Here is a 25897-nt window from a genome sequence, read left to right on the forward strand (position 1 = left end):
ACTCCTCTCTGTTCATATTTACATTTGTTTTGCATTAAAATCACAATAAAAAGAACACTTAAAAAAAACACACCAAAAGCCCATGAGGTTGTCAACAGCCTGGAGTAGCATCTTCCAGAAGTGTCCAGTGCTGAGCAAAACAAACATTTTGTTGCTTTTGCCCTTCACGATGACCATGTGAGTGGATGTATTTTCCGTTCTCACAAAGATGAAGACTGCACAAAAGAACTGGCTAAAGTCTGCACCTGTGCATTGCCCTCTACTACTGTGAACCTGATCGGAGTGACATCGTCACAACAAAGCAGGTTCTCTTTCGTGTTAACGATAAGCGACTGTGGCATCGGTCCAGAAGATCAGCCAATATGGGTCCTGAACGTCGGCCTGTTGGCAAAAGTGGGTGCCGGGGGAAAATGTTTGAAAAACACTGTAGTAGGGAATATGATCTTTTGGTCAGGCCAAGAAGTTGATAACTAGCCAATGAGCCAGTCTATGAGAAGCAAAGGACTGGGTGACCTTTGGGTCAAGAAAGAACGTTGATGAATCATGTACGAGTTATAATGTAATAAAGCCGATTGCCTGACCTCAGGGTCAAGGTAAAATCTGTAGATGACTTGGCACTACAATAAAACATGAGGACAGATATGCAAAGTTCATGTTTTGGAATAAAGTGCTGACATGGTTTATGCTAAGGGTCTGGTTATTCTGTGATTGTTTTGCAAATTCCTCTCCTCTACTTACAGAAGCATCAAACAGGTAATTATCTATTTGCGTTGCTAACTCAGTTGTAATTACAGACATGCCACATTAGATGTAAATGTTAAGAATATTCAGAGTTTTAATGTTGAGGCATCCCAAAGATGATAGAAGTAACCGGCAGAAATTATCCAACTTTGAATTGCCTCTTCGTGGTCTCAGAGAGCATTTGCTTTATGTGGATGCTTGTACTGAATAAACTGTTGCTTGTTTTTATCTACAGCTGTCTGCGTTGAATGCCTATCAGATACTCTGCAACATATCCATCATGCACTTCACTGTATTAGAATTGATTTGCTAAATAATTGATACGTTTATTTATGTTTTCTGTTTCGTTTCAGTCTTCCTCAGTATTTTCTATACCCAAATTTGTTTCAGGCCACAACTTTCAAAGTTATGTCTTCAATTACACAGTCAAAGTCTTTTGTGCAAATTGTTATTAATAACCCCAGCACCGATGCTTATGGAACGCAACACACTGGTTACCAGTCTGAGTCACAACTCTTAACTGACTTTGTTGTGTCGCCAACCTATCAATTTTTCTACACTTCCTCTCACTCTGCATGCTGAACATACCACATGAGTCAACTATTAAGAACCTTATCCAAGGTCTTTTGAAAATGCAAATATTACATATAGTTTTGAATACTTGTTCACTCACTACTTCAAAATATTTCAAACTACGTCGAAATGTGTGCTGACTACTCAATTATATTTTGGTTCCCAGAGGCTCACCTATTAAGTTTTTGAGGAAAGCTTGCAACTTTTTTTTTGTAAACGCTTGTAATAGCTGACCAACCATACTCCAGAGAGAGATCAAGAGGTTTGTCGAAGGTTGTATTATCGCCTTTTACGATGGTTTGAAACCTTATCCAAAAGATGGCTCTTCCACAATTACAGGATTTCCTCAGCATAATGCAGAAGTGTCAACCTATATCATTTGCTCATGTCTCTTTGGGGCTTGAAACCAAAACTTTCAAAACTCAGAGCAAAGAGAACTACCACTGAGCGAAGCTGACATCAATTAGAGCCCTTTAGAGAGAGAGAGTCTCACTTTAAACCCCAAGATGTCAGCAGAGACAAGAATCATGACATTCAAAAGCAAGGACCTGAACTCACTGAAAGCATAGACCAAACAGTTATGCCAATTAATTAGTTCAGGATGCATCACCAGAATGGATATAAACATTTAAAACTATACTGACGAAAGTTTTGAAAACTCACTCAAGAACTCAGGAGGCTAAATGTACAAAAATCTTAATAGGCTGGGAAATCAAACCTTTTTGATGTGGTTGAAATGAGGCACATTGCTGAAGGAGGGAGAAAAAGAACAGACTGTGGGCCTCTTATATAGTACAGCAGGTAAAGTTCAACATGGAATCAAGCTACTTAAACACCAACAATCTTAAGACTCAAATGCAGATCAGTAACTTGCAATTTTAATTTCTTTCATTAAATTTGCATTTAAAAAGCCAAGCAGCTCTATGTTTTTAATTTAGTTGTTTATCCTTGACCATCTTCTTTGCTACTGCATCCTTACCAAAGAAAAGGATTCCTCGAGACACTATTTACTCCCATTTGGAAGCAAATGGACGTATTAGCAAGAGACAGCATGGTTTTGTGAAGGGGAGGTCGTGTCTCACTACCTTGATCGTGTTTTTCGAGAAAGTAACAAAGATGATTGATGAAGGTAGGGCAATGGAAGTTGTCTACATGGACTTCAGTAAAGTCTTTGACAAGGTCCTTCATGGCAGACTGGTACAGACGGTGAAGTCACATGGGATCAGAGGTAAGCTGACAAGATGGGTACAGAACTGGCTCGGTCATAGAAGACAGAGGGTAGCAGTGGAGGGGTGTTTTTCTGAATGGAGGGCTGTGACTAGTGGTGTTCCACAGGGATCAATGCTGGGACCTTTGCTGCTTGTAGTATATATAAATGATTTGGAGGAAAATGTAACTGGTCCAATGACCAAGTTTGCAGGAGACACAAAAGGTTGATGGAATTGCGAATAGTGATGAGGACTGCCAGAGGATACAGATCGGTTGGCGACTTGGGTGGAGAGATGGCAGACAGTTAAATCCAGACAAATGTGAGGTAATGCATTTTGAATGGTTTAATACAGGTGGGGAACATACAATAAATGCCAGAACCCTTCAGAGTATTGACAGGCAGAGAGACCTGGATGGACAGGTCCACAGGACACGGAAGGTGGAAACGCAGGTGGAAAAGGTGGTCGAGAAGGCATACAGCATACTTGCCTTCATCGGATGGGGCTTTGAGTATGAAATTTGGCAAGGCATGCTGCAGCTATATAGAATCTTAGTTAGGTCACACTTGGAATATAGTGTTCAATTCTGAGCGCCAAACCACCAGAAGGATGAGGCGGCTTTGGGCAGGGTGTACCAAGATGTTGACTGGTATGAAGGGTATTAGCTACGTGGAGAGGTTGAATAAACTTAGTTTGTTCTCACTGGAATGATGGAGGTTAAGGGGCGACCTGACACAAGTCTACAAAATTGTGAGGTGCACGTACGGAGTGGATAGTCAGAAGCTTTTTCCGAGGGTGGAAGAGTAAATTACTAAGGGACGCAATGTTTAAGGTATGAGGGGCAAAGTTTTGAGGAGATGTGCGAGGGACTTGAGGGCGGTGGGTGTCTGGAACTCGCTGCTGGAGGTGGTGAAAGCAGGTACGATAGTGACGTTTAAGGAGCGTCTTGAGAAATACATGAATAGCATGGGAATAGAGGATACAGACCACAGAAGTGTAAAAGGTTTCAGATTAGACAGGCAGAATGGTCAGCGCAGGATTGGAGGGCCAAAGGGCCTGTTCCTGTGCTCTACTTTTCTTTGTTCAAAGCCGGATATTTAATTTGTTCTATTTACTTTCACTAACGTCTATTTACTATGTTAGTTTATTTAATTAAACAGCAAAATCACACTATCTAGAAAATATTTAAAGTCTTCCATTTAATGGTCATACCTATTTCCCATTCTGCCATTTTACTAGAATGGCATATCTTCCAATTTGCCTTGAACAAAATCACAGAATTGGATCAAATTTAAAAATATCACTTCTTGGATGTCCAAAAGCAGAACTAGCTAGTCTTAATTTCCAACGGTTATGATGTTTTTTATCTTACCTTAAATTCTGTGGTGCTTCTCCAAACAGACTACAGATTTCCCTAATTTGTTTCAAAGCAGGAATGACCCATTTGTCATTCGTACGTAGTTCCTCCACGAAACGATCTATCCACTGGATCTTCTGAGTGTCTCGGTCCTATTTGAGCAACAATTGGAATTAGTAATTCTGTAAATGTTACAGAAAGTTACTTTAAACTCCACTAATGCAGAGTGATTATTCTGCATTCCAATAAGAGCAAAGCAGCATAGTGTAAATTAAAGTATTTGAAACCAAAATGTTCCTGTCTGTAATCATAGAAAAGCAAGCACGTGCTTTGCTATTTCAAACACAGTTAAAGAACATTGGGGGGGGGGGGGGGGGGGGGGGTGTTTTCCTTAGCTTACTCAGTTGTTCAACACATTATTTGATCAGGTTATCACATCGTCAAGAAGCGAGATTTACTTTTACTTCTTTGCATAGGCAAAGTTGGTTTCTTGAATGTTGTTTGTCCACTTAGATACTCCATTATGCTACAGAAATAGGTACCTTCCATTAAATGGAGACATTCGGATAAATTTATACCATATAACGTAGGATCACAGTACTTGGAAACAATGGCAAAATACATAGGTCAGTGGTTAGCTTCAGAAGCAGAAGGCTTCATCCATTTATAAAGCCAACTGTTTGGACCAAGCATATTGAAAACTGTTTCCAAATTCCAGGCATAGATGTTCTTTAAAAATACTCAGTCCCTTTCAATATAATATAGCACAATATATATATATATATATATGAATACATGGACCATGATAAATAAAGTCAGTGAGCTGCACGCACAGATAGCCGCAGGGGAATTTGATATGTGGCAATTACAGAAACCAAGCTTAAATAAGGGCAAGGGCAGGACAGGGCATTAAGTATTCCTGGATACAATTTGTCAGGAAAGGTCGGGGTGAGGGATGAAGGGAAAGAAAGAAAAGTTGCAACATTGAGAATACAGTACTGGGAACAGAACAGGGCCATGAGAGATCAAGACAGAATTTAATTAGTGAGTCAGGAAACAAGGTAATATTACATTACTATTCATAAGCCAAATAGGAAATATACAGAGAAACAAATATCCATGGCAACGTCAGTGGTGCAAAACCTTTAGAGCAGTGATAATGGAGGACCTTAATTGTCCTAACATAGACTGGGATAATGGAGCAATAATAGAGTCTAGGACAGAGAGGGGGGGGGGAAGTATTTCTGACGTGTTCAGGAGAATTTTCCAGATCAACATGTTTTTTTCCCTGATACAGAAGGAGGCAATGCTGCATTTGGTTCTGGGGGTTCAGCTGCATCAAGTGGATCAACTGTAAGAATGTATCATAGGGTTTATGTCAGCTATAGAAAATAACATGGAGCAATTCAGAGTAAAAATAGTTAATGGGGGCAGGCCGATTTCAATGGGGTTAAAACAGTCCTTTCCTGGGTACACAAGAATTAAAGATTGGCAGGCAAAACAGTAATGGAACAATTGATTGCCTTTAATGAGGTGGTGGTTCAGGTACTGTTCAAGATACATTTCCATGGGAGGAAAAGTCATGACAAACCAAAGTGCTCTGATTGATGAAAACATTTTAAGATTAAATAGCAACGGCTGCCAGGTTGATAATCTAAGATGCAACCAGGCTCAATACAGAAAGCTCAGTGGTAAATGAAAGAAAGAAATAAGAAAAGCAAAGAGAGTATGAGAAGATAAAAGCATATTACTATAGATGCTCGAATCTGAACCAAAAACAGGGAAAAAATGGGCAATCTCAGCAGGTCTGACAGCATTTGTGGAGAGAGAAGGGAACTAACTTTGAGTCTGGATAACTCTTTGCAAAGCTGGGGAGAACTGGAAATAGGGTCAAATTTATACTTTGACAAGAGTCATCCAGACTCAAAACATAGCTTTGTTCTCTCCACAGATACTGCCAGACCTGCTGCTCGTACAAGAAAAGATTGGGAGCTAACATAAAAGGGAATATAGAAGTCTTCTATCAGCATATAAAATAGTAAAAGGACAGTAAAAGGAGGGATGGGGACTGCTTGGGGATCAAAACAGTGCTTTACGCATGTAGTTAGAGAGCCTGGCATGGTTGAAGTAGTAAAATGAATGCTTTATATTAGTCTTTACTAAGGAAAATGCTGTAAAAGTCATAATAAAGTTAGTCAAGACATTCAAAGGGCTACAAATTAAAAGGTATTAGAAAACCTAGCTGGACATGAGGTTACGTTACTAGGATCAGATCATGTGCCTCAGAGAATATTGAAAGGAAGTAAAAAGTGGCAATTGCAGAGACACTCTTTTGATACAAGGGCGGTGTGATAGACTCGAAAATTACAGATGCTACACACCTTTGTCTGATAAAGGGTGCACAGATGAGCCCGGGAACGACTAGTTATCCACAGATTTTCATGATCCACATTAATGACCAAGACGTGGGCAAACAAGGCACAACTTCAACATTTGCAAATAGCACACAGCTTTCAAGTATTCTGATCAATTGACAGTGACATAATTCAATCAGACATAGATGGTGGACAAGTGGCTGGTAAAATTTATTGCAGAGAAATGATGAAGGGACACATTTTGGTAGGAGTCACCAGGAACTGCAAAAAAAAGATTGAAGAATCAATTCTCAAGGGAATGTAGGAGCAGGGGAACGGAGGAGTGCATGTGCACAAATCATTGTGGCTGGGAATGAATATAAAAATATAACTCCAATGGGAAAAACATGTTCAGATTTATATTTTTTGCACGTACCTTAATTAGAATGCATCACAGTGCATTGCCTGATCAAAACAGTCTGATCAAAACAATGTAAACCACTTATTCTGTATATTTTGATAAAATGCAGCTCTTACCTGAGAGCAGCTATAATCCAGGATTTTGATGTGTGCACTTAAAGCCTGGTCCATGATGTCAACAGGTACATCATCACTGTGTGCTAAATTCCATAGGAGGTTCAACACCTTATGTGCCATGACACCATCTTTGTCATCCTCAGCAAGGCGACGGATTAACTCTAATAGCTTTTCACGTTGCTTTTTACTTGCATTTGTCCAACTTGCCTTAAAGTTAAAATTTTGAGAAGTAAATGAATATATACTTCATTCTGTCTATCAATTTACTTCAATGCAATAAAAGGTCTACCTTGAAACAATCAAAAAGGTGGTCAAGCTGTTCAGGAGAAAAATCCCACGCCAATTTTGCAAGAAGATCATGGACATTCTTCACTATTGCCTCATGTTTACCAGCCTGCATACAAAAAAAGAATTCGGCAAAGATAGCATATATTAAGACACAGAATTCTGGTGGTACAAGAAAACACACCAATTCATGACTGAATGCATTTTCCCCTCCAGAAAGCTAGACCAGAACTTGGGAGGAATGTACGAAATACTAAACGAAAATTTACAATTTTAAGACAGTCATAACAATTTTGAACTGCACCATTTAAAAAAAAATTTAGAGTGCCCAATTAATTTTTTCCAATTAAGGGGGCAATTTAGCATAGCCAATCCACCTCGCCTGCACATCTTTGGGTTGTGGGGGCGAAACCCACGCAAACAGAGAATGTGCGTACTCCACACGGACAGTGATCCAGAGCCGGGATCGAACCTGGGACCTCGGCGCCGTGAGGGAACAGAGCTAACCACTGCACCACCGTGCTGCCCTTGAACTGCACAAAGCTGAGCTTTAGTTGTAACACCCATCTACTGCTATATTTTTCACTAAACTCTGCTAAATCTAACATCACCATGCAGTGGTGATGTTGCCACCTGATTCGGATGAGTTCAAGCTCCATTCTGGAGACTTGAGCCCAGTCTGAACTGGCCAGTGCAGAACTGAAAAAGATTTTGCATGATCTGAGTTGCTGTCTTTACAGATGAGTCATTACACCTCAGCTGGAGAGAAAAGATTGCAGTCTTGTTCAAAAGATAGCATTGCGTTCTGTCATATACTAGCCAATATTTATCATTCAATCACCAAAACTAATTATCTGGTCATTTATTTCTGCGGTTTTCAATTGGCTGCTGCATTTCCTACATTGGAAGTGACCAAATTTTAACAAAATTCCTCTCCCGGCGTTTTTTTCCACATATCATGAGATCAGAGCCCAAGTCACGACTGTGGTGACAAGGAGGATCCCCGAGGCTTGACGTTTAAACCTATATCCTTGTACAATACTTGTGTGTGAAACCCAGCTCTTTCTTTTCTTGATTATTCTGCAACTGTTATTTGAAATACTAATAAAAATATTTCTTAGAAAAGTAAAATCAAGGTTTAGGTACAGAATTTCAATGTTACTACTAATGATCGATCATCTAAAACAACGCAGTTCACTCAAGGTGCTTCCAACTGATGTGTTTTACATTGACTTGAAGGATCATCAAGAACCTGTTGGGAAGAAACCTATCAATGCTAGATGAATCTTTTCAGGATCTATTGCTAAACCAGACTTGAGGGCCCTGAAATATTGTTGACGTGCCTAATTCAGGTATTGGATCTGTAGAGCCATCAAATTTCCACTGTAGGCGCATTATTGAAACCATTTTGATTCCAAACGAACACCGCATGCTATTTCAAATCGGGAAAATAAATTCAAATTGCAATAGCAACTGCATTTATATAGTGCATTCAATATAGCTGAATGTCGTAATCTGTTTCACATGAAATATCGGGACAGATGACTGAGCACGGTCAAATGGGAAAGTTTGAAGAACCTTAAAGGAGAGAGCGCTGAAAAGGTCACTGCAGATGGAGTGGAGTTGGCCAAAACTTCAGAGCTAGCTGCTGAAAGCAAGATCTTGAACACAACCTTTGGATCATGCAAGAGTACCACCAAATAGAGGCCTTCGAGTAACCATCCACTGCCATTGTCATTTGGTTTCCTTCAAAAGGATAGCAATTAAATTTTGTATAACTGCCCAGAAGCTAGAAATTGACACAGTGGCCTTCATTACCCATTTTACACAAATGGAAGTGTTTGAACAACTTGTCAGTTTTCATAACAGGAGCAATTAATATGTATAAACACCAAAATAAATAAGCATTTGAAGGAAAAATGGTCAGCAATTGAATTTTATTCTCAAAACTAATTACACTCAATGATATTTCTCTGCACTACATATTAAGTTTAATCACCTGAAATGCAAATCATTTCAAATTTCTTCAATAAATCCAGTCTATTTTTGCACAAAGATAAACTGCATAGCACAACCTGATTGAATTCTGTTTATTTCCTCACCTGTGCTGCCCAAATGTTGTCAAGGTCTTGGAGGGTGAGTGCTTTTTCTTTAATAACAAAGCGAAGTATCTTCTCTAGTTTTTCAACATATTGTGGTTGATGTAGACTGTCACGCAATACAATTGACAATATGTTGTTTTGTTGAATCCACTCCTACAAATAGTAAGGGAACATAAAAATCAGTTATATTCTTTCAAACATATTAATAATAAGGACAATTTTTCTAAAATTGAGATTTTTCAGAATAAATGAAAATATGCGTTTCTAAAAACTTCACAAACACGTTTCCACATTTTCAAGATTTCAACAGATTTGAACACCAAAAAAGATTACTCGTCACCCAGATGTTAATGTTAGGGGCTGGTTTAGCACAGTGGGCTAAACAGCTGGCTTGTAATGCAGAACAATGCCAGCAGCGCGGGTTCAATTCCCGTACCGGCCTCCCCGAACAGACGCCGGAATGTGGTGACTAGGGGCTTTTCACAGTAACTTCACTGAAGCCTACTTGTGACAATAAGTTATTATTATTATTACTCTTGTCAGAGACATATACACCAATCCAGCAGATTTCTCTCACAAGAACAAAATTGCAGAAGAGAATATATATGCAGCATGTGTTAAAGGTGCGAATTGAGGTGCTCTTGAACACAGGCGTGGACAAAGTACCAACAGAATGTGGAAAAGCAAATATATGATTTCTTGCAGAGTTTAGTTCTGAACTATGCTTCATCATATACAATAGAAATTTAAAAAACTGAACTGCATTCTACGCTTTTTTCCATTTCCTTCTAACTTTCAAATCTGCCCATGATTATCTTAAGTCAATATTGTTCTGCTCTTTGGAAATTTGAGAGATACAAATTTTAGAAGAAATTTCATCACTTCTAGAAATGAGCACTTGGTGAAACATAGCACACAATATAAAGTATTATGGTTAATTGGTCTGAGAAGACATTCAAGATCCCATTGTAAAAGTCATACATAAGCATATATTTCCTTTTAACAATTGTACTACTTACTGCCATTCTCTCCGCTGTCAACCATTCTTCTTCTTCAGGACTGCCGTGGCGATGCGTATAATAAGAGACACTGGAAATCACCTTATTAACTTCATTTAGTGCATTCATTTTTCCATTAAAAGATGAAATTTGTAACAACCTATAAAAATAAAGTTAAATAATGACAAAGAACCACAAAGATCTTCAATTTTAAAAAATTAAAATGGTAGTATATAATTACCTTAGTATCATTTTTAATCTAAATATTTCTAAATTTTTGACCGTTTCCTCCTGCCCAGGAACCCGTGAAGCTAAGTTTTTCAGTGATTTAATTATCATAGATAAAGCATCATTTTTGGCTTCATTCTTCGCTTCTTTTTTCAGCTCCTCGTCTGTTAGATTTTCTAGAAACTGCGGAACCATTTCTATTATTGGAAGGAAGTATTTCTTCACTGTATGCAAGGTAAGAAATTCATAACACTGTCCAAAAGGTCTGTAGAGCATTAAAAAATATGTATTAGCATTCACGTTGTCACCATTCTGTGCTTCTATTAAATATAATTCCATTATACAAAATGAAAACCCGAAAACCAAAAAGCCTCAAACATTTTGCATATCACCAAAGTCAAATTCACCAATGATAAGAAATTAAATCAGCAGAGTTCCAGCGATGTTAGCTAAGATTAGTTTCAGTCAAAATCCAGATATAGCTGAATCTTCAGACAGCCCAAATCGTTCACAAATTAGGAACACGGTGATGATATCTGCTTGCTAGCCTTCCCCATTCCACTGTGTACAAAAGACTCACTTGTGAACTACATTTGAATTTCTGACTGGAAAGTCAGACCGAGGGGACACAGTTGAATTGACGGCGCATACAAAGAGTGAAATACTGAGGCTAGCAGCCAAGTGCTCTCAACTTGACCTATCAAATAATGGTCTAATTTGTCTGCAAGTTACTCCACACAACTGTCTCAGATGCAGTTCCTCTCAAAACTATTGATTGGTACAAAAAGTGGAAAGAGCACCAATTTAACTGGACATATTACTTTTGGTTGAATAGATGACATGTACAGAATCCAACTTGTGGGAACTCTGAAGTACAGTGCAGCAACGCGTTCAACTTGATGTCTTAGAGATACAATTTTTGTGACAAATAATTGTGTCCAAACACCAACAAATTTATCCAGGGATTGGAATTTCCAAAACCTTCAGCTTTGAATCAACATAAAGATAATAGTCTTAAAACTTGTTCAAAAGAAGAGTTAATAAATTTGACTTTCATCACACATTTCATCATGTTGCATTTCACTGGTGTTTGCCAAACAACTTTCTCACTCGTCAGATGGGTAATGGTAGATTAGCAACTGCCTCACTGCATTTCGGTCCTGGTAAATCACTGCATGGCTTTAGAGGCTCAGATGAGCATAGAGATCTAAGCATGAAGATGCTTTCATCTTGAGAAAATTCTACAAGTTCACACATGCTGGGCGCTGAGGAAGACCAACAAAATAATTTCTTATTGACTGTAATGCTCAAATCTTTTTTGTGGGTTTTTTTTGTAAAATATTTTATTCTCCATTTTCACATTTTGTTCAGAATTTACACCCCCACCAACAAGCAGGTAAACGGGAACAAATACAAAGTCAATTCCCTTATCAACAACAACGATCCCATCCTCCCACCACCCCAAACGACCCACCTGACAATATAAGCATCAAATAAAAACAAACCCTCCCACGGTGGGACAAACAAAGGAGAGAAAAAAATAAAAAGGAATCCGGAATCGCCTATGGTCACCGTTGACCAATAGAGTTTCCACCCCCCCACCCCGAACATCCAATCCCCGAAAGGCTACCGTAAATGACACCCACGCATTGCAAGCCCTCCCCCCCCCCCCCCCCCCCCCCCCCCCCCCCCACCCCTCCTGACTCCTCCCCTCCACTTCTTACAAAACTCCTCCGCACAACCTCTGTTCCTTCCCTCCAACTTTCCACCCCGGCTAGACTCATCGGAAACCTGTTCTGCCGGGCTCTGATGGCCACAGCCCCTCCCCCCACCACCTCACCCCCGTTCACTGGCCAGCTTAAACAGGCCAGCGTGGAGGCTCCCACCCGGGTCTCTTTCCCCCTTGCCCGGTCCCAGGAAAACCAAGAAATCCCCTTTAGCACACAAACCCCGCATACAGTCCCAAGCCCCAAAGAACTATCATTGCAAGCGAAAGTCCCATCTCTTCCCTTGTCCAAATATATACGTTAGCTCATTTAGCACATACACCAGCCGCAGTGAAAAAATACACAGTTACATGAGGCTCCATCGGTACATGACCATTTCTCAATTCAGCCATAGTCCTTATGGCTTCACAAACTCCTCCGCTGCTTCCGCCGTCCTGAAATAAAAGTCCTTGGATTTGTAGGTCACCCTCAACTTAGCTGGGTATGCTGCCCTGCACCTCACTGATGTACAGTGCCTTCTTCACCCGGCTGAAGGCAGCCCACCTCACCAGCTCCACCGTACAGTCCTCATATATGCGTATACCAGCTCCAGTCCACTGCACCACCCGCTTCAGCTTGCCCAGCACAGGACCTTCTCCTTCACACTGTACCTACGAAAACACAAAGTTACTACTCTTGGCGGCTCACTCTCCTTTGATAAAGGTCTCCATGACTAATGAGCCCGATCCAGTTCGTATCGGGAGGGATCATCCCCCTCCCCCAATAGCTTCGCCAACATCGTGGCAAAATACTCAGTCGGCCTCGGGCCTTCCCCTCCTTCGGGAAGACCCACAATCCTCCGATTCTGTCGCCTGGATCTGTTTTCTAAGTCATCCATTTTGGCTCACAGATCCTTGTTGATCTCTATCACCTTCCGCATCTCCTTCCCCATCGAGGTAATTTGATCACTGTGCTGCAATAATGTCTCTTCCACTTCCTTCAGCGCCTCACCTTGCTCCCGTACCTGCACCACTGCGCTCAAGACCGCTGCCCTCACCGGTGCAATCGTCTCCTCCACCAGCACTTTCAATACCACCCCCATCTCCTTCCTCATCGCCTCCATGTGCTTTGTGAACTGTCTTTCGAGTTCCGCGGCCATCACCTTAGTCATTTCTTCAGCCGTGGGCAATGCCGCCTCCCCTGGTGCCCCAGCCTCCAATTTTCTTGCCATCCCCGCGGTGGCCTTTCCACTCCCCGCTGGACTTTCAGCTGCTTTTTTTCACAGCCGTTTTTTTAACTTGTTTTCGACATTTCCCTTCATTGTGCCTTCTCCCTGCTTTCGCCGCCTCCGGTGCCCCTGGGACCGGGCGTTAAACTCCGAAATGCCGTTCCCGAACGGGAGCCCTCCAATGTGCGGCTGCCTCCCGCCCGCTGTCACCGGAAGTCTTTTTGTGGGATTTATGAACAGTTCTGAAAACTACAGGCATCAAGAGACATAGTGTACCAAGCTTAAGCTACCAAGGACTTGTTCTGCAGCTTAGAGAAGAAGTTTCTAGACTTCTCCAGTGAAGACTGCAGTTTCTTAGTTGCTTCCTTCCTTCCTGAAATAAAATGGACAAATCTACATGAATAAAAACTAATCCCAATTGCACCATGTTTTATCACAGACATCTAATCCCTTGTATAAAGAGGAATTTCCCTGTAAAAATAATTTTAGCATATTTAGTTTGAACTTAAAATATCAGAGGGAAACAAATGGTACTCTGGGGAGAATAAGTGTACTAATATAGAGAAAGAGGATTTAAGATGAAACAATTTTCAGAAGCATTCATAAAGTCATCACAGGTGACCTACATTTTGCCCCAGCTGGAAAATCGCAGATCAATTCAAGGTAGTTAATAGTCTGCTGCCGCTTGGCAGACAAAACAATTCAAACTCAACAGTCCAGTCATCTAGCACCTGAGGAAGCTCTTAAAAGAGTACATTTGTGGACAGATGTTGTTTGGGCAATTTACTACATGCAAACAATAGAGGTATATTGACTTAAATTCTTTCAACCAAATTAACTTTCACAGTTAAAGGGAGAAACAACAAAAATAGGTATAATGTAGATGGGAGTACGAAATCCAGAATTAACTCTGGTTATGAAATCATGTGGTATATGGTAGACAATCTCTACATTTATCAAAAGCAATTTGAAAGAACTGCTCATATTTGATCCGTATTCAACATTTTCTGCGGGAAAATTGGTTTGCCATCGTCAACTCACACTGATACTGTCCCAGATCTAATATTCATCCATAAACTATTTCAAGATGAGCGTCAGAAAGCATCAACCTATCTTGAGATCACAAGCCAATGAAAAAATACTGACAATGCTCAACATTCTTCAGAAATCGAATGAACCCCACCCATTCCACACCTTCTCCCCCTTCACAGCACCCAACAAGAGTTCTTTTGAAGTATTTGCCTGTATAATCCTACCTAGATAGTTCCAAATATGAATTACCCTGCAAGGTATACACTTTCATAGCTTTCTTTGGAGATTCGGGTACTCAGATCGCCTTTGGACAGTAACGCAGCATTTAAATACTATGTCTCAACTTGTCGGGAATAAGACCAGGATGTGAAAGACATTAGGCTAAATTATCTCAACTTCTTGTTATGAAAAACCATATTGACCATAAGACACAGAAGCAGAATTAGACCACTCGGCCCATTGAGTTTGCTCCGCCATTCAATCATGGCTGATATTTTTCCCATCCCCATTCTCCTGCCTTCTCCCCATAACCCCTGATCCCCTTATGAATCAAGAACCTATTCATCTCTGTCTCAAAGACACTCAATGATTTGGCCTTCACAGCCTTCTGCGGCAAAGAGTTGCACAGATTCACCACCCTCTGGCTGAAGAAATTGGTCCTCATCTGTTTTAAAGGATCGTCCCTTTAGTCTGATTGTGTCCTCTGCTTCTAGTTTTTCCTACAAGTGGAAACATCCTCTCCACTCCATGTCCACTCTATCCAGGCCTCGCAGTATCCTGTAAGTTTCAGCAAGATCCCCTCTCATTCTTCTAACGAGTACAGACCCAGTTCCTCATACGAAAAGCTGTTCATTCCAGGGATCATTCTTGTGAATCTCCTCTGGAATGTTTCCCAAGGCCAGCACATCTTTCCTTAGATACGGGACCCAAAACTGCTCACAATACTCCAAATGGGGTCTGACCAGAGCCTTATACAGTCTCAGAAGTACATCCCTGGTCTTGTATTCTAGCCGTCTTGACATGCTAACACGGCATTTGCCTTCCTAACTGCCAACTGCACGTTAACCGTAAGAGAATCGTGAACAAGGACTCCCAAGTCCCTTTGAACTTCTGCTTTCCTAAGCATCTCCGATTTAGAAACTAGTCTATGCCTAAATTCCTCCTTCCAAAGTGCATAATTTCACACTTTTCCACATTGTATTTCATCTGCCACTTCATTGCCCACTTTCCTAGCTTTCCAAATCCTTCTGCAGTCCCTTTGCTTCCTCAATACTACCTGTCCCTCCACAGATCTTTGTATCACCTGGAAACTTAGCAACAGTGTCTTCAGTTTCTTCTGCCAGATCATTAATGTATGTTGTAACAAGTTGTGGTCCCAGCACAGACCTGAGGCACACCACTGGTCACTGGCTTCCATCCTGAAGACGACCCCTTTATCCCCACTCTCTGCCTTCTGCCAGTCAGCCACCCTCCATCCATGCCAAGATCCTACCCTTGAAATTGTTGAGTTGTTTCCTCCAGAACAATGAGCATGCTCCAGCTGCGTATTTGTGCTGACAGGATTGTTTTCAATTACAAGAGGAAGAGTAAGTCATGCAATATAGTTACTATGAAAATTTAAATCATTTGGCACCTTCAGGTAGTGACTTTCGTGTGGGTGCAAAACAGCAGCAAAGTGAAGTTAGCATGTGCAGAATTTCAAAATGAAGGCACACACAAATAATGGAAATTGCAGCAAGAGAAAAAAACTCAGATAAACGGCCGCTACATGAAGGGAAGTGAGATGCACGAGTGAATTGACAAATTCTTGAGAAACTCTTCTAAAAATTATACAGGGGAGTTTCAGGGTTCATAAATAAGTTTGGAAAAAGTGAAGTACAATCATAGAGAAAAAAAAAACCATGTAAAGAGTCATTACGGCACATGATATGGCAATTTGGCCATAAAGTACATGACAATTGGATCAAAGATGCTACAGAAAAACACTGCCCCCTTTAAACATGACTGAATACACTAACAAAAGTTGAGGTTTGCTAGGCCAAGGTTACGAATTAGTCATTTTTTCAGCAAGTCCCTTGTCTAAAGCTCTGAATAGTTTATACCTTGATTGGTGACATTTAAGAATACGTGAAAACCTTATGCTCTCAGGTCAACAACTAATCATTTTTCCAGAGTAATTATGTATCCATCCAAAAAAAATCCCCTCTTTAAACTAGAGAAAAAAATGTTATAAAACAACATTATCGTAATTTCTAATCCAGTTAAAACATAACAAACATTTATCATTCCAGCATTAAGGTTCACTCCCAGACCACTTTCCTGATTGCTATGTGCCTCACAATTTAATTGTACTTCCGAAGGAAAATATAAAGGCTAGAAATGTATAATGATGCTGTTTTAAAAAAAATAAAAAACACAAATAACATGGCAAATATGACAAAAGGAGATTTGTGGCATCTTTGCTTCTTAGTGGTTCAGTGGGCTACCAATATTATTTCTTCTTTGTATTTCCACGTGCCGGAGAAGCTGCAGTCTTTCTTTATTTAACCATGGGCCAAAACCATCAAAAGCTAAATTCATGATCATTTGATTGTATAATATTGCAAGCACAAATGCAAAAATTTTCAACGACACTATCTTAATCCACTTTGGCCTCGCAAACATGAGTCTTTGAGATATGTAATACTAATTGCTTATTTTTTTAAATAAATATGAAAGAAATTTCAGATGGGAAGTGAAAAATTAAATGAGGGGTTGTTATGAGATGCAAAAAGAGAAAACCAAAACTCCTCCATCACCATACAAGTCATAAACGGATAGAAAGATTCTGGTTCAGGGTGGAGCCAAGTAGGGTTCAAAAAAATGGATGGAGGCAAAAGGCACGTCTGAGGTGCTAAATGACTAGTTTCCATTTGTCTTTATCAAGGAAGATACTATGAAAATTATAGTAAAGGAGGTACTGAGATACTGAATGTTTTAAACATGGATTGAAGAGTGTTAGGACGCCTCAGCAGGGGCTATGATACAAGACCGATCGATTACTTCCAGTAGTGATAATATATTGTTAGGAATGCTAAAGCATATTTCCCTCATAACCAACTCTCCCAATTCAAGCTATCACCAAGTCAAACCATTTAATTTGCCCTGATTATACATACGTGAATACTTCCCATTATTGTTTGGTAGGGAAGTAGTGGAACATTTCCACCAATCCTTGACAAATTTATAGGTTAAAACATCAAAAGAAAATGACTTACTTGATGAGTGCTGCAATTATCTGAACATTTAATGCCGAACCACTGACAAATCGATCATGTAGAATCTGAAATCCATTCAATGTCCCAAATTTGTTGATAAGATCCACAAGCCAACCCTACAGAAGTTAGAAGTCACAATCCAAGTTACCTATACACATTTAAACTCCACAGAAAATCGGCTTCAGCAGTTATGAGTAATAACTGAAAGCTAGTCGTTCTATAACGTGCACTGTTAGATCAAACTTCAAAAAATGCGGTACCAATTCCTGGATTTCCGCAATGCTATTCAAGACAAGAGTAAACAATTTTGCGATCTTGATCAATTGGGCCAGTGAGCCGATGAATGGTAGATGGAATTTAACTTCGATAAATGTGAGGTGATGCATTTTGGCACATCGAATTATGGCAGGACCTACTCTAATAGAGTACCCAATTATTTCTTCCAATTAAGTTCAAGAAGGGGAGTAGAGATAACCCCGGTAACTATAGGCCAGTGAGCCTAACGTCTGTGATGGGCAAGGTCTTGGAGAGGATTATAAAAGATACGATTTATAATCATCTAGATAGGAATAATATGATTAGGGATAGTCAGCATGGTTTTGTGAAGGGTAGGTCATGCCTCACAAACCTTATCGAGTTCTTTGAGAAGGTGACTGAACAGGTAGACGAGGGTAGAGCAGTTGATGTGGTGTATATGGATTTCAGTAAAGCGTTTGATAAGGTTCCCCACGGTCGGCTATTGCAGAAAATACGGAGGCTGGGGATTGAGGGTGATTTAGAGATGTGGATCAGAAATTGGCTAGTTGAAAGAAGACAGAGAGTGGTAGTTGATGGGAAATGTTCAGAATGGAGTTCAGTTACGAGTGGCGTACCACAAGGATCTGTTCTGGGGCCGTTGCTGTTTGTCATTTTTATAAATGACCTAGAGGAGGGCGCAGAAGGATGGGTGAGTAAATTTGCAGACGACACTAAAGTCGGTGGAGTTGTAGACAGTGCGGAAGGATGTTGCAGGTTACAGAGGGACATAGATAAGCTGCAGAGCTGGGCTGAGAGGTGGCAAATGGAGTTTAATGTGGAGAAGTGTGAGGTGATTCACTTTGGAAAGAATAACAGGAATGCGGAATATTTGGCTAATGGTAAAATTCTTGGTAGTGTGGATGAGCAGAGGGATCTCGGTGTCCATGTACATAGATCCCTGAAAGTTGCCACCCAGGTTGATAGGGTTGTGAAGGCGGCCTATGGTGTGTTGGCCTTTATTGGTAGAGGGATTGAGTTCCGGAGCCATGAGGTCATGTTGCAGTTGTACAAAACTCTAGTACGGCCGCATTTGGAGTATTGCGTACAGTTCTGGTCGCCTCATTATAGGAAGGACGTGGAAGCTTTGGAACGGGTGCAGAGGAGATTTACCAGGATGTTGCCTGGTATGGAGGGAAAATCTTATGAGGAAAGGCTGATGGACTTGAGGTTGTTTTCGTTAGAGAGAAGAAGGTTAAGAGGTGACTTAATAGAGGCATACAAAATGATCAGAGGGTAGATAGGGTGGACAGCGAGAGCCTTCTCCCGCTGATGGGGGTGGCTAGCACGAGGGGACATAGCCTTAAATTGAGGGGTAATAGATATAGGACAGAGGTCAGAGGTGGGTTTTTTACGCAAAGAGTGGTGAGGCCGTGGAATGCCCTACCTGCAACAGTAGTGAACTCGCCAACATTGAGGGCATTTAAAAGTTTATTGGATAAGCATATGGATTACAAGGGCATAGTGTAGGTTAGATGGCCTTTAGTTTTTTTTTCCATGTCGGTGCAACATCGAGGGCCGAAGGGCCTGTACTGCGCTGTATCGTTCTATGTTCTATGTTCTATAAGGGGCAATTTTATGTGGCCAATCCACCTATCCTGCACATCTTTGGGTTGTGGGGGCGAAACCCATGCAAACACAGGGAGAATGTGCAAACTTCACACGGACAGGAACCCAGGGCCAGGATCGAACCTAATATCTCGGCGCCATGAGGCAGCGTGCTAACCACTGGTCAGAACACTGAATACAGAGTTGGGATGCCTTGTTCAAGTTGTATGGCCACACTGCGAATACTGTGTACAGTTCTGGTCACCCTATTATGGAACGGATATTATTAAACTAGAAAGTGCAGAAATGATTTACAAGGATGCTACCAGGACTTGATGGTTTGAGTTATAAGGAGTGGCTGGATAGGTTGGGACGTTTTTCCCTGGAGCATAGGGGGCTTAGGGGTGATCTTATAGAGGTCTATAAAATAACATTTTTTCCCAAATGCAGGGGAGTTTAAAACTAGAGGGCATAGGTTTACGATAAGAGGGGAGAAATACAAAAGGGTCCAGAGGGGCAATTCTTTCACAGAGGCTGGTGTCTGGAACATGCTGCCAGCGGCAGTAGTACAGGCGGGTACAATTTTGACTTTTAAAAAGCATTTAGACAGTTTAGTTGGGTATAGAGGGTTAAGGGCCAAATGTGGGCAATTGGGACTAGCTTAGTGGTAAAAATTGGGCGGCGTGGACAAGTTGGGCCATGGGGCCTGTTTTCATGGTGTAAATCTCTATGACTCTGTACTCTGCCAGTATGATCCAGCTGTTACACAAGTGCAATACTTCTCAACTCTTGTAGTTGCAAGCTTGACTTTTGATAGAAAGCATTTTCTCCACAAAGAAATCTTGTCCAATTTCTCATTAACTTCAAAATGAACTGATGACATTTTGTTGTGTTTTTTTGAATCAATGAGGTGCAGGATACTCCGACCACCATGCTAAATACCACTGGCCAGCAGTTTACTTTGTATTAATGTGCTTTCACTCCAATCCAGAAACAGCATTCATAGTATACTATTAACTATGAATTTCCTGGACCACAAATTCTTTAGCTCAGTGAAAGCCAAATTATCAATTTGCACCACAGGCCAACACCCAATGGAAACTCTTTAAGACCCAAATCAACTTCTCATTGTTGCAATTTTTATATTCACCAATTTGTCATTGTTTTTGCACTTAACACCTTTTCCACCTCCTCACAGATGTTCAACTCCACATAATAACTGTGCTCCATCGGATATGGACACAACATAGTAGAAAGCTCTGACAGGGAGACTAGTTTGCAAGGATATAAACAGCTACGACTTTCCTGTCCCGAATTCAATGTCCATAGTCACACAAAGCTCCAACTGGAACTGTGAAGTCCAAGGATTGGGAATCCTGCACAAATGTTTCCTCCCTAATCCAAAGGCACTTAAGCAACTTTAGAATACCAGTTGTTGCTCGAAGCTCATCATTCAGCAGAGATCCAAGATCAATTCTGAAATCATCGAGTATGGATGGCTCAGGTGTTCAATGGATAAACTTTCAAAGATTTCCAGGAAACTAGATTCCTTGATATTTGCTTGATGTTTAAAATTTCACTTTCTTATGTCTGAATGATCCAGATTAACAATGGAATAATAATAATGGATACATCAAGATTGTACACGTGTGCATCAAAGTAAACGTGTGCTCATTCACCTTGTACTTATTAGAAATTTCTACAAAATACATTTCCATGTTTGGCACCCACATAGTGCTAAGCACAGTGCTGCTTTCAGGAAATATATTGATGGCATTAAATCAAGATTTGTCTCCTCCAGACATAAATTAAACTAACTTGCCCATGCCGCCCAGTTAAACTAACATTACAGTTCCCTAAAGTGCAGTTAAAACCAAGTATATAATTATAATGTTCACAATGAATTGCAACAAATGTCCATCAATTTAGAATAGTGAAGCCCATAAAGAACAAAAAACGGCAGATTCTGCAAACCTTTGGCGAGCGTGGGTCAGGTGGTCGAGCAAAGAGTTCATCTTCAGCCAGCTGGACTCCTGCAGGAACAGTCTCAGAAGGGCGTGTACCATTGTAGATATGAAATTTGCAGTGAGGATTTAAGGCCATGGCAAGGAGTTCAAGAAGGGGAAACCAATCCTGGGACAGCTTGGCCACACACAGTTCTATGAGGCGATGAGTATTATTTATAATACACCTCTTAAAGAGAAGAAAAGTATCAGTTACACTTTGTGCATTCAAAACAATGCATTTCATGATGGATTAATCAGTGAAAAGGTAGTTTCCAACTCTGGTCAGATATACTAAAACTCAACCTGAGCAATACCACATATTGGTGGATAATATTCCATTAATATTGCTATGCAGCCCAGTTTGGCCAATGTACTCTGCTACCAATTGTAATTACAGCTCATCACTTTTCTGTTTAAAGTCCACAGTATTACTGCGAAAGGGAGCCATTCGGTAATGATATCAGTCCAAAAATTGAGAACACGCCCCAAAGGTAGGTTTTGCTCTTGGTTCCAATTCAGTGCTCCATATGTTTGTTTGCAGGAAAAAACAGGAACACTTTCACAATTAATCTTTAATTTCCCTATAAGTAAAGTGCAGATGAGTTGGGTGTTGATGCTAACCTCACTTAAAAATCAAGTTACACTGTTGAGAAAGATGAGCCAAAAGATGTAATAGTACAAATAATTAGGGAAGAAAAAACAACAGTATAGGTATTGATGCTCTCCATGCAATAATGGTATATCTGTGCTGTTGGAGAAGTAAAGGTAAATTTTAAAACCCAGTGTACAATTCTTATTGTGTACTGTCCGAAGTGATTCAAAATACTGATGGAAGTAATCCATTCAGGTACTCTCGAGTTGAAGTACTGGCATGTGGAATCTGTTGGTCACAAGGAGCTTTTTAATGCAAGAAAATTGCGCCAATCAATTTTTCATTCCTGTAACATTTTTCAGACCCATAATTTTTCCTATCAATTCACAAACAAGATGGGGGGAATACTATTCAAGAGTGCTCATCATCCTCCTTATTGGGATCTTTATTAGTGAGGATGGGTATATCCAGATCTATGACAATGTGTGCGGGCAAAGGGAAATAATTAAAGCCATCATTTAAAATTAGGCAGGATGGCAATATTTGATTTGAGAATTAATAGAAGAGCTGGGATGGAGCCAGGTATGGAACAAGGTAAATTAGCTTGTTGCGCACATTGAAATTGGCCGGTACGGTTGTGGGCAGCACAGAGATGTGGCTACAAGGGGATCAGGGCTGGGATCCAAATATCCAATATCCTTTCAAAAGGACAGGCAAATGGGCAATGGGGACGGGGTTGCTTTGTTAGTAAGGAATGAAGTTAAATCAATAGCAAGGAGTGATATAGAATCAGAAGGCATAGAATCTCTGTGGATAGAGTTGAGGAATCGCAAAGGTAAAAAGATCCTGATGGGGTATGTGCAGACCCCCAGCAGTAGTCAGGATGTGGGGCAGAAAATAAATCAGGAGATAGAAAAGGCATGTAAAAAAGGCAATGTTACAATTGTCATGGGGACTTCAATATGCAGGTGGACTGGGAAAATCAGGTTGGTAGTGCATCCCAAGAAAAGGAATTTGTGGAGTGTCAGATGTTTTTTGGAGCAGCTTGTGACAGAGCCTATTAGGGAACAGGCAATTCTGGATTTGGTGATGTTTAATGAGGAGACTTGTTTAGGGATCTTTAAGGTGAAGGAACCCTTAGGGAGCAGTGACCACAATATGATAGAATGGGCAGCAGGGTAGCATGGTGGTTAGCATAAATGCTTCACAGCTCCAGGGTCCCAGGTTCGATTCCCGGCTGGGTCACTGTCTGTGTGGAGTCTGCACGTCCTCCCCCTGTGTGCGTGGGTTTCCTCCGGGTGCTCCGGTTTCCTCCCACAGTCCAAAGATGTGCGGGTTAGGTGGATTGGCCATGCTAAATTGCCCGTAGTGTCCTAATTAAAGTAAGGTTAAGGGGGGGGGTTGTTGGGTTACGGGTATAGGGTGGATACGTGGGTTTGAGTAGGGTGATCATGGCTCGGCACAACATTGAGGGCCGAAGGGCCTGTTCTGTGCTGTTCCATGTTCTATGTTCTAAGGTGAAGGAACCCTTAGGGAGCAGTGACCACAATATGATAGAATTTACTCTGCAGTTTGAGAGGGAGAAGCTGGAGTCAGATGTAACGGTATTATAATTAAATAAGGGTAACTACAAAGACATGAGGGAGGAGCTGGCCAGAGTTGATTGGAAAAGGAGCCGAGCAGGGAAGACTGGGACAGCAATGGCAGGAGTTTTGGGGGGTTATTCGGGAGGAACAATAAAAAATTCATCCCAAGGAGGAGGAAACATGCTAAGGGGAAGACAAGGCATCCATGGCTGACGAGGGAAGTCAAGGACAGCATAAAAGCTAAAGAAAATGCATACAAAGTGGTGAGGATTAGTGGGAAGCCAGAGGACTGGGAAGCCTTTAAAAACGAGCAGAGAACTCAAAAAACAATAAGGGGGGAGAAGATGAAGTATGAGTGCAAGCTAGCTGGTAATATAAAGGAAGATAGGAAGAGTTTTTTTCAATATATAAAAGTTAAGAAAGGCAAAAATAGACACTGGAAAATGTGGCTGGAGGAGGAAACAAAGAAATGGCAGATGAACTGAATAGTTACTTTACATCAGTCTTCACAGTGGAAGACACCAGTGGGATGACAGAGCTCCAGGAGAGCCATGGGGTAGAGATGTGCAGTGGCCATACCAAGATGATTGCGGGGAAACTGAAAGGTCTGAAGGTGGATAAATCACCTGGACCAGATGGACTACTCACCAGGATTCTACAAGAGATAGCTCAGGAGATTATGGAGGCATTGGTGATGATCTTTCAGGAATCACTGGAGGCAGGAAGGGTCCCAGAGGATTGGAAAGTGGCTCATGTAACATCACTGTTTAAGAAGGGAGGGAGGCAGAAGACGGGAAATTATAGGTCAGTTAGCCTGACTTTGGTCATTAGTAAGATTTTAAAGTCCATTAGATGAGATCGCGGAGCACTTGGAAGTGCATGATAAAATAGGACTGAGTCAGCACGGCTTTGTCAAGGGGAGGTCATGTCTGACAAATCTGTTAGGAAGTATCAAAGGAAGTTGGACAAAGGAGAACCAGTGGACATGATTTATTTAGATTTCCAGAAGGCCTTTGACGGTGCTGCATCGGAGACTGTTAAATAACTTAAAAGCCCATGGTGTTAAGGATAAGTTCCTGGCATGGATAGAAGTTTTGCTGACTGGCAGAAGGCAGAGAGTGGGGATAAAGCGGTCTTTTTCAGGCTGGAAGCCAATGACTAGTGGTGTACCTTAGGGGCCGGTGCTGGGGCCACAACTTTTCACAATAATGATCTGAAGGAAGGAACTGAAGACACTGTTGCTAAGTTTCCAGATGATACAAAGATCAGTAGAGGGGCAGGTAGTATCGAGGAAGCAGACAGGCTGCAGAAGGACTTGCACAGGTTAGGAGAGTGGGAAAAGAAGCAAAGAGGAGGCAGATGGAATACAATGTGGAAAAGTGTGAGGTTGTGCAATTTGGAACTAGAAATGGAGGCATAGACTATTTTCTAAATGGGAAAATGCTTAGGAAATCAGAAGCACAGAGAGACTTGGGCGTCCTTGTTCACGATTCTCTTACGGTTAACCTGCAGGTTCAGTTGGCAGTTAGGAAGACAAATGCCATGTTAGAGTGGGCTAGAATACAAGACCAGGGATGTACATCGGAGGCTAAATAAAGCTCTGGTCAGACCCCATTTGGAGTATTGTGAGCAGTTTTGGGCCCCGTATCTAAGAAAGGACATGCTGGTCTCGGAAAGGGTCCAGAGGAGGTTCACAAGAATGATCCCTGGAATGAAGAACTTGTCGTATGAGGAACGGTTGAGGACTCTGGGTCTGTACTCGTTGGAGCTTTGAAGGATGGGGGGAAATCTTATTGAAACTTTTTTTTTTTAAATTTAGAGTACCCAATTCATTTTTTCCAATTAAGGGGCAATTTAGCATGGTCAATCCACCAAACCAGCACATCTTTGGGTTGTGGGGGTGAAACCCACGCGAACACAGGGAGAATGTGCAAACTCCACACGGACAGTGACCCAGAGCCGGGATCGAACCTGGGACCTCGGCGCCGTGAGGCAACAGGGCTAAGCCACTGCGCCACCGTGCTACCCTATCTTATTGAAACTTACAGGATACTGCGTGGCCTGGATAGAGTGGATGTGGAGAAAAACTAGAAGCAGAAGACACAATCTCAAACTAAAGGGACGATCCTTAAGAACAGAGGTGAGGAGGAATTCATTCAGCCAGAGGCTGGTGAATCTGTGGAATTCTTTGCTGCAGAAGGTTGTGGAGGCCAAATCACCATGTGTCTATATGACCGAGATGGATAGGTTTTTGATCAACAAGGG

The 25897-nt window shown here is 41.2% G+C and overlaps 1 protein-coding gene across 5 annotated transcripts in view; it reads right to left on the reverse strand.

Moving 5' to 3' along the window:
* Positions 1–25897, reverse strand: part of usp9 (ubiquitin specific peptidase 9) — a 379823-nt gene that overhangs the window by 234797 nt on the left and 119129 nt on the right. For all 5 annotated transcript variants that reach the window (XM_038802114.1, XM_038802113.1, XM_038802112.1 and 2 more), the window contains exons 6-13: positions 21423–21641; positions 17607–17722; positions 10397–10648; positions 10177–10315; positions 9158–9310; positions 7060–7164; positions 6771–6977; positions 3895–4031 (exon numbers count right to left, since the gene is read on the reverse strand). In XM_038802114.1, coding sequence (XP_038658042.1) covers positions 3895–4031; positions 6771–6977; positions 7060–7164; positions 9158–9310; positions 10177–10315; positions 10397–10648; positions 17607–17722; positions 21423–21641 — 1328 coding nt within the window. The remainder of the gene's footprint in view (positions 1–3894; positions 4032–6770; positions 6978–7059; positions 7165–9157; positions 9311–10176; positions 10316–10396; positions 10649–17606; positions 17723–21422; positions 21642–25897) is intronic.

The sequence above is a fragment of the Scyliorhinus canicula genome, chromosome 7, assembly GCF_902713615.1.
Source record: "Scyliorhinus canicula chromosome 7, sScyCan1.1, whole genome shotgun sequence".
Classification (NCBI taxonomy): Eukaryota; Metazoa; Chordata; class Chondrichthyes; order Carcharhiniformes; family Scyliorhinidae; genus Scyliorhinus; species Scyliorhinus canicula.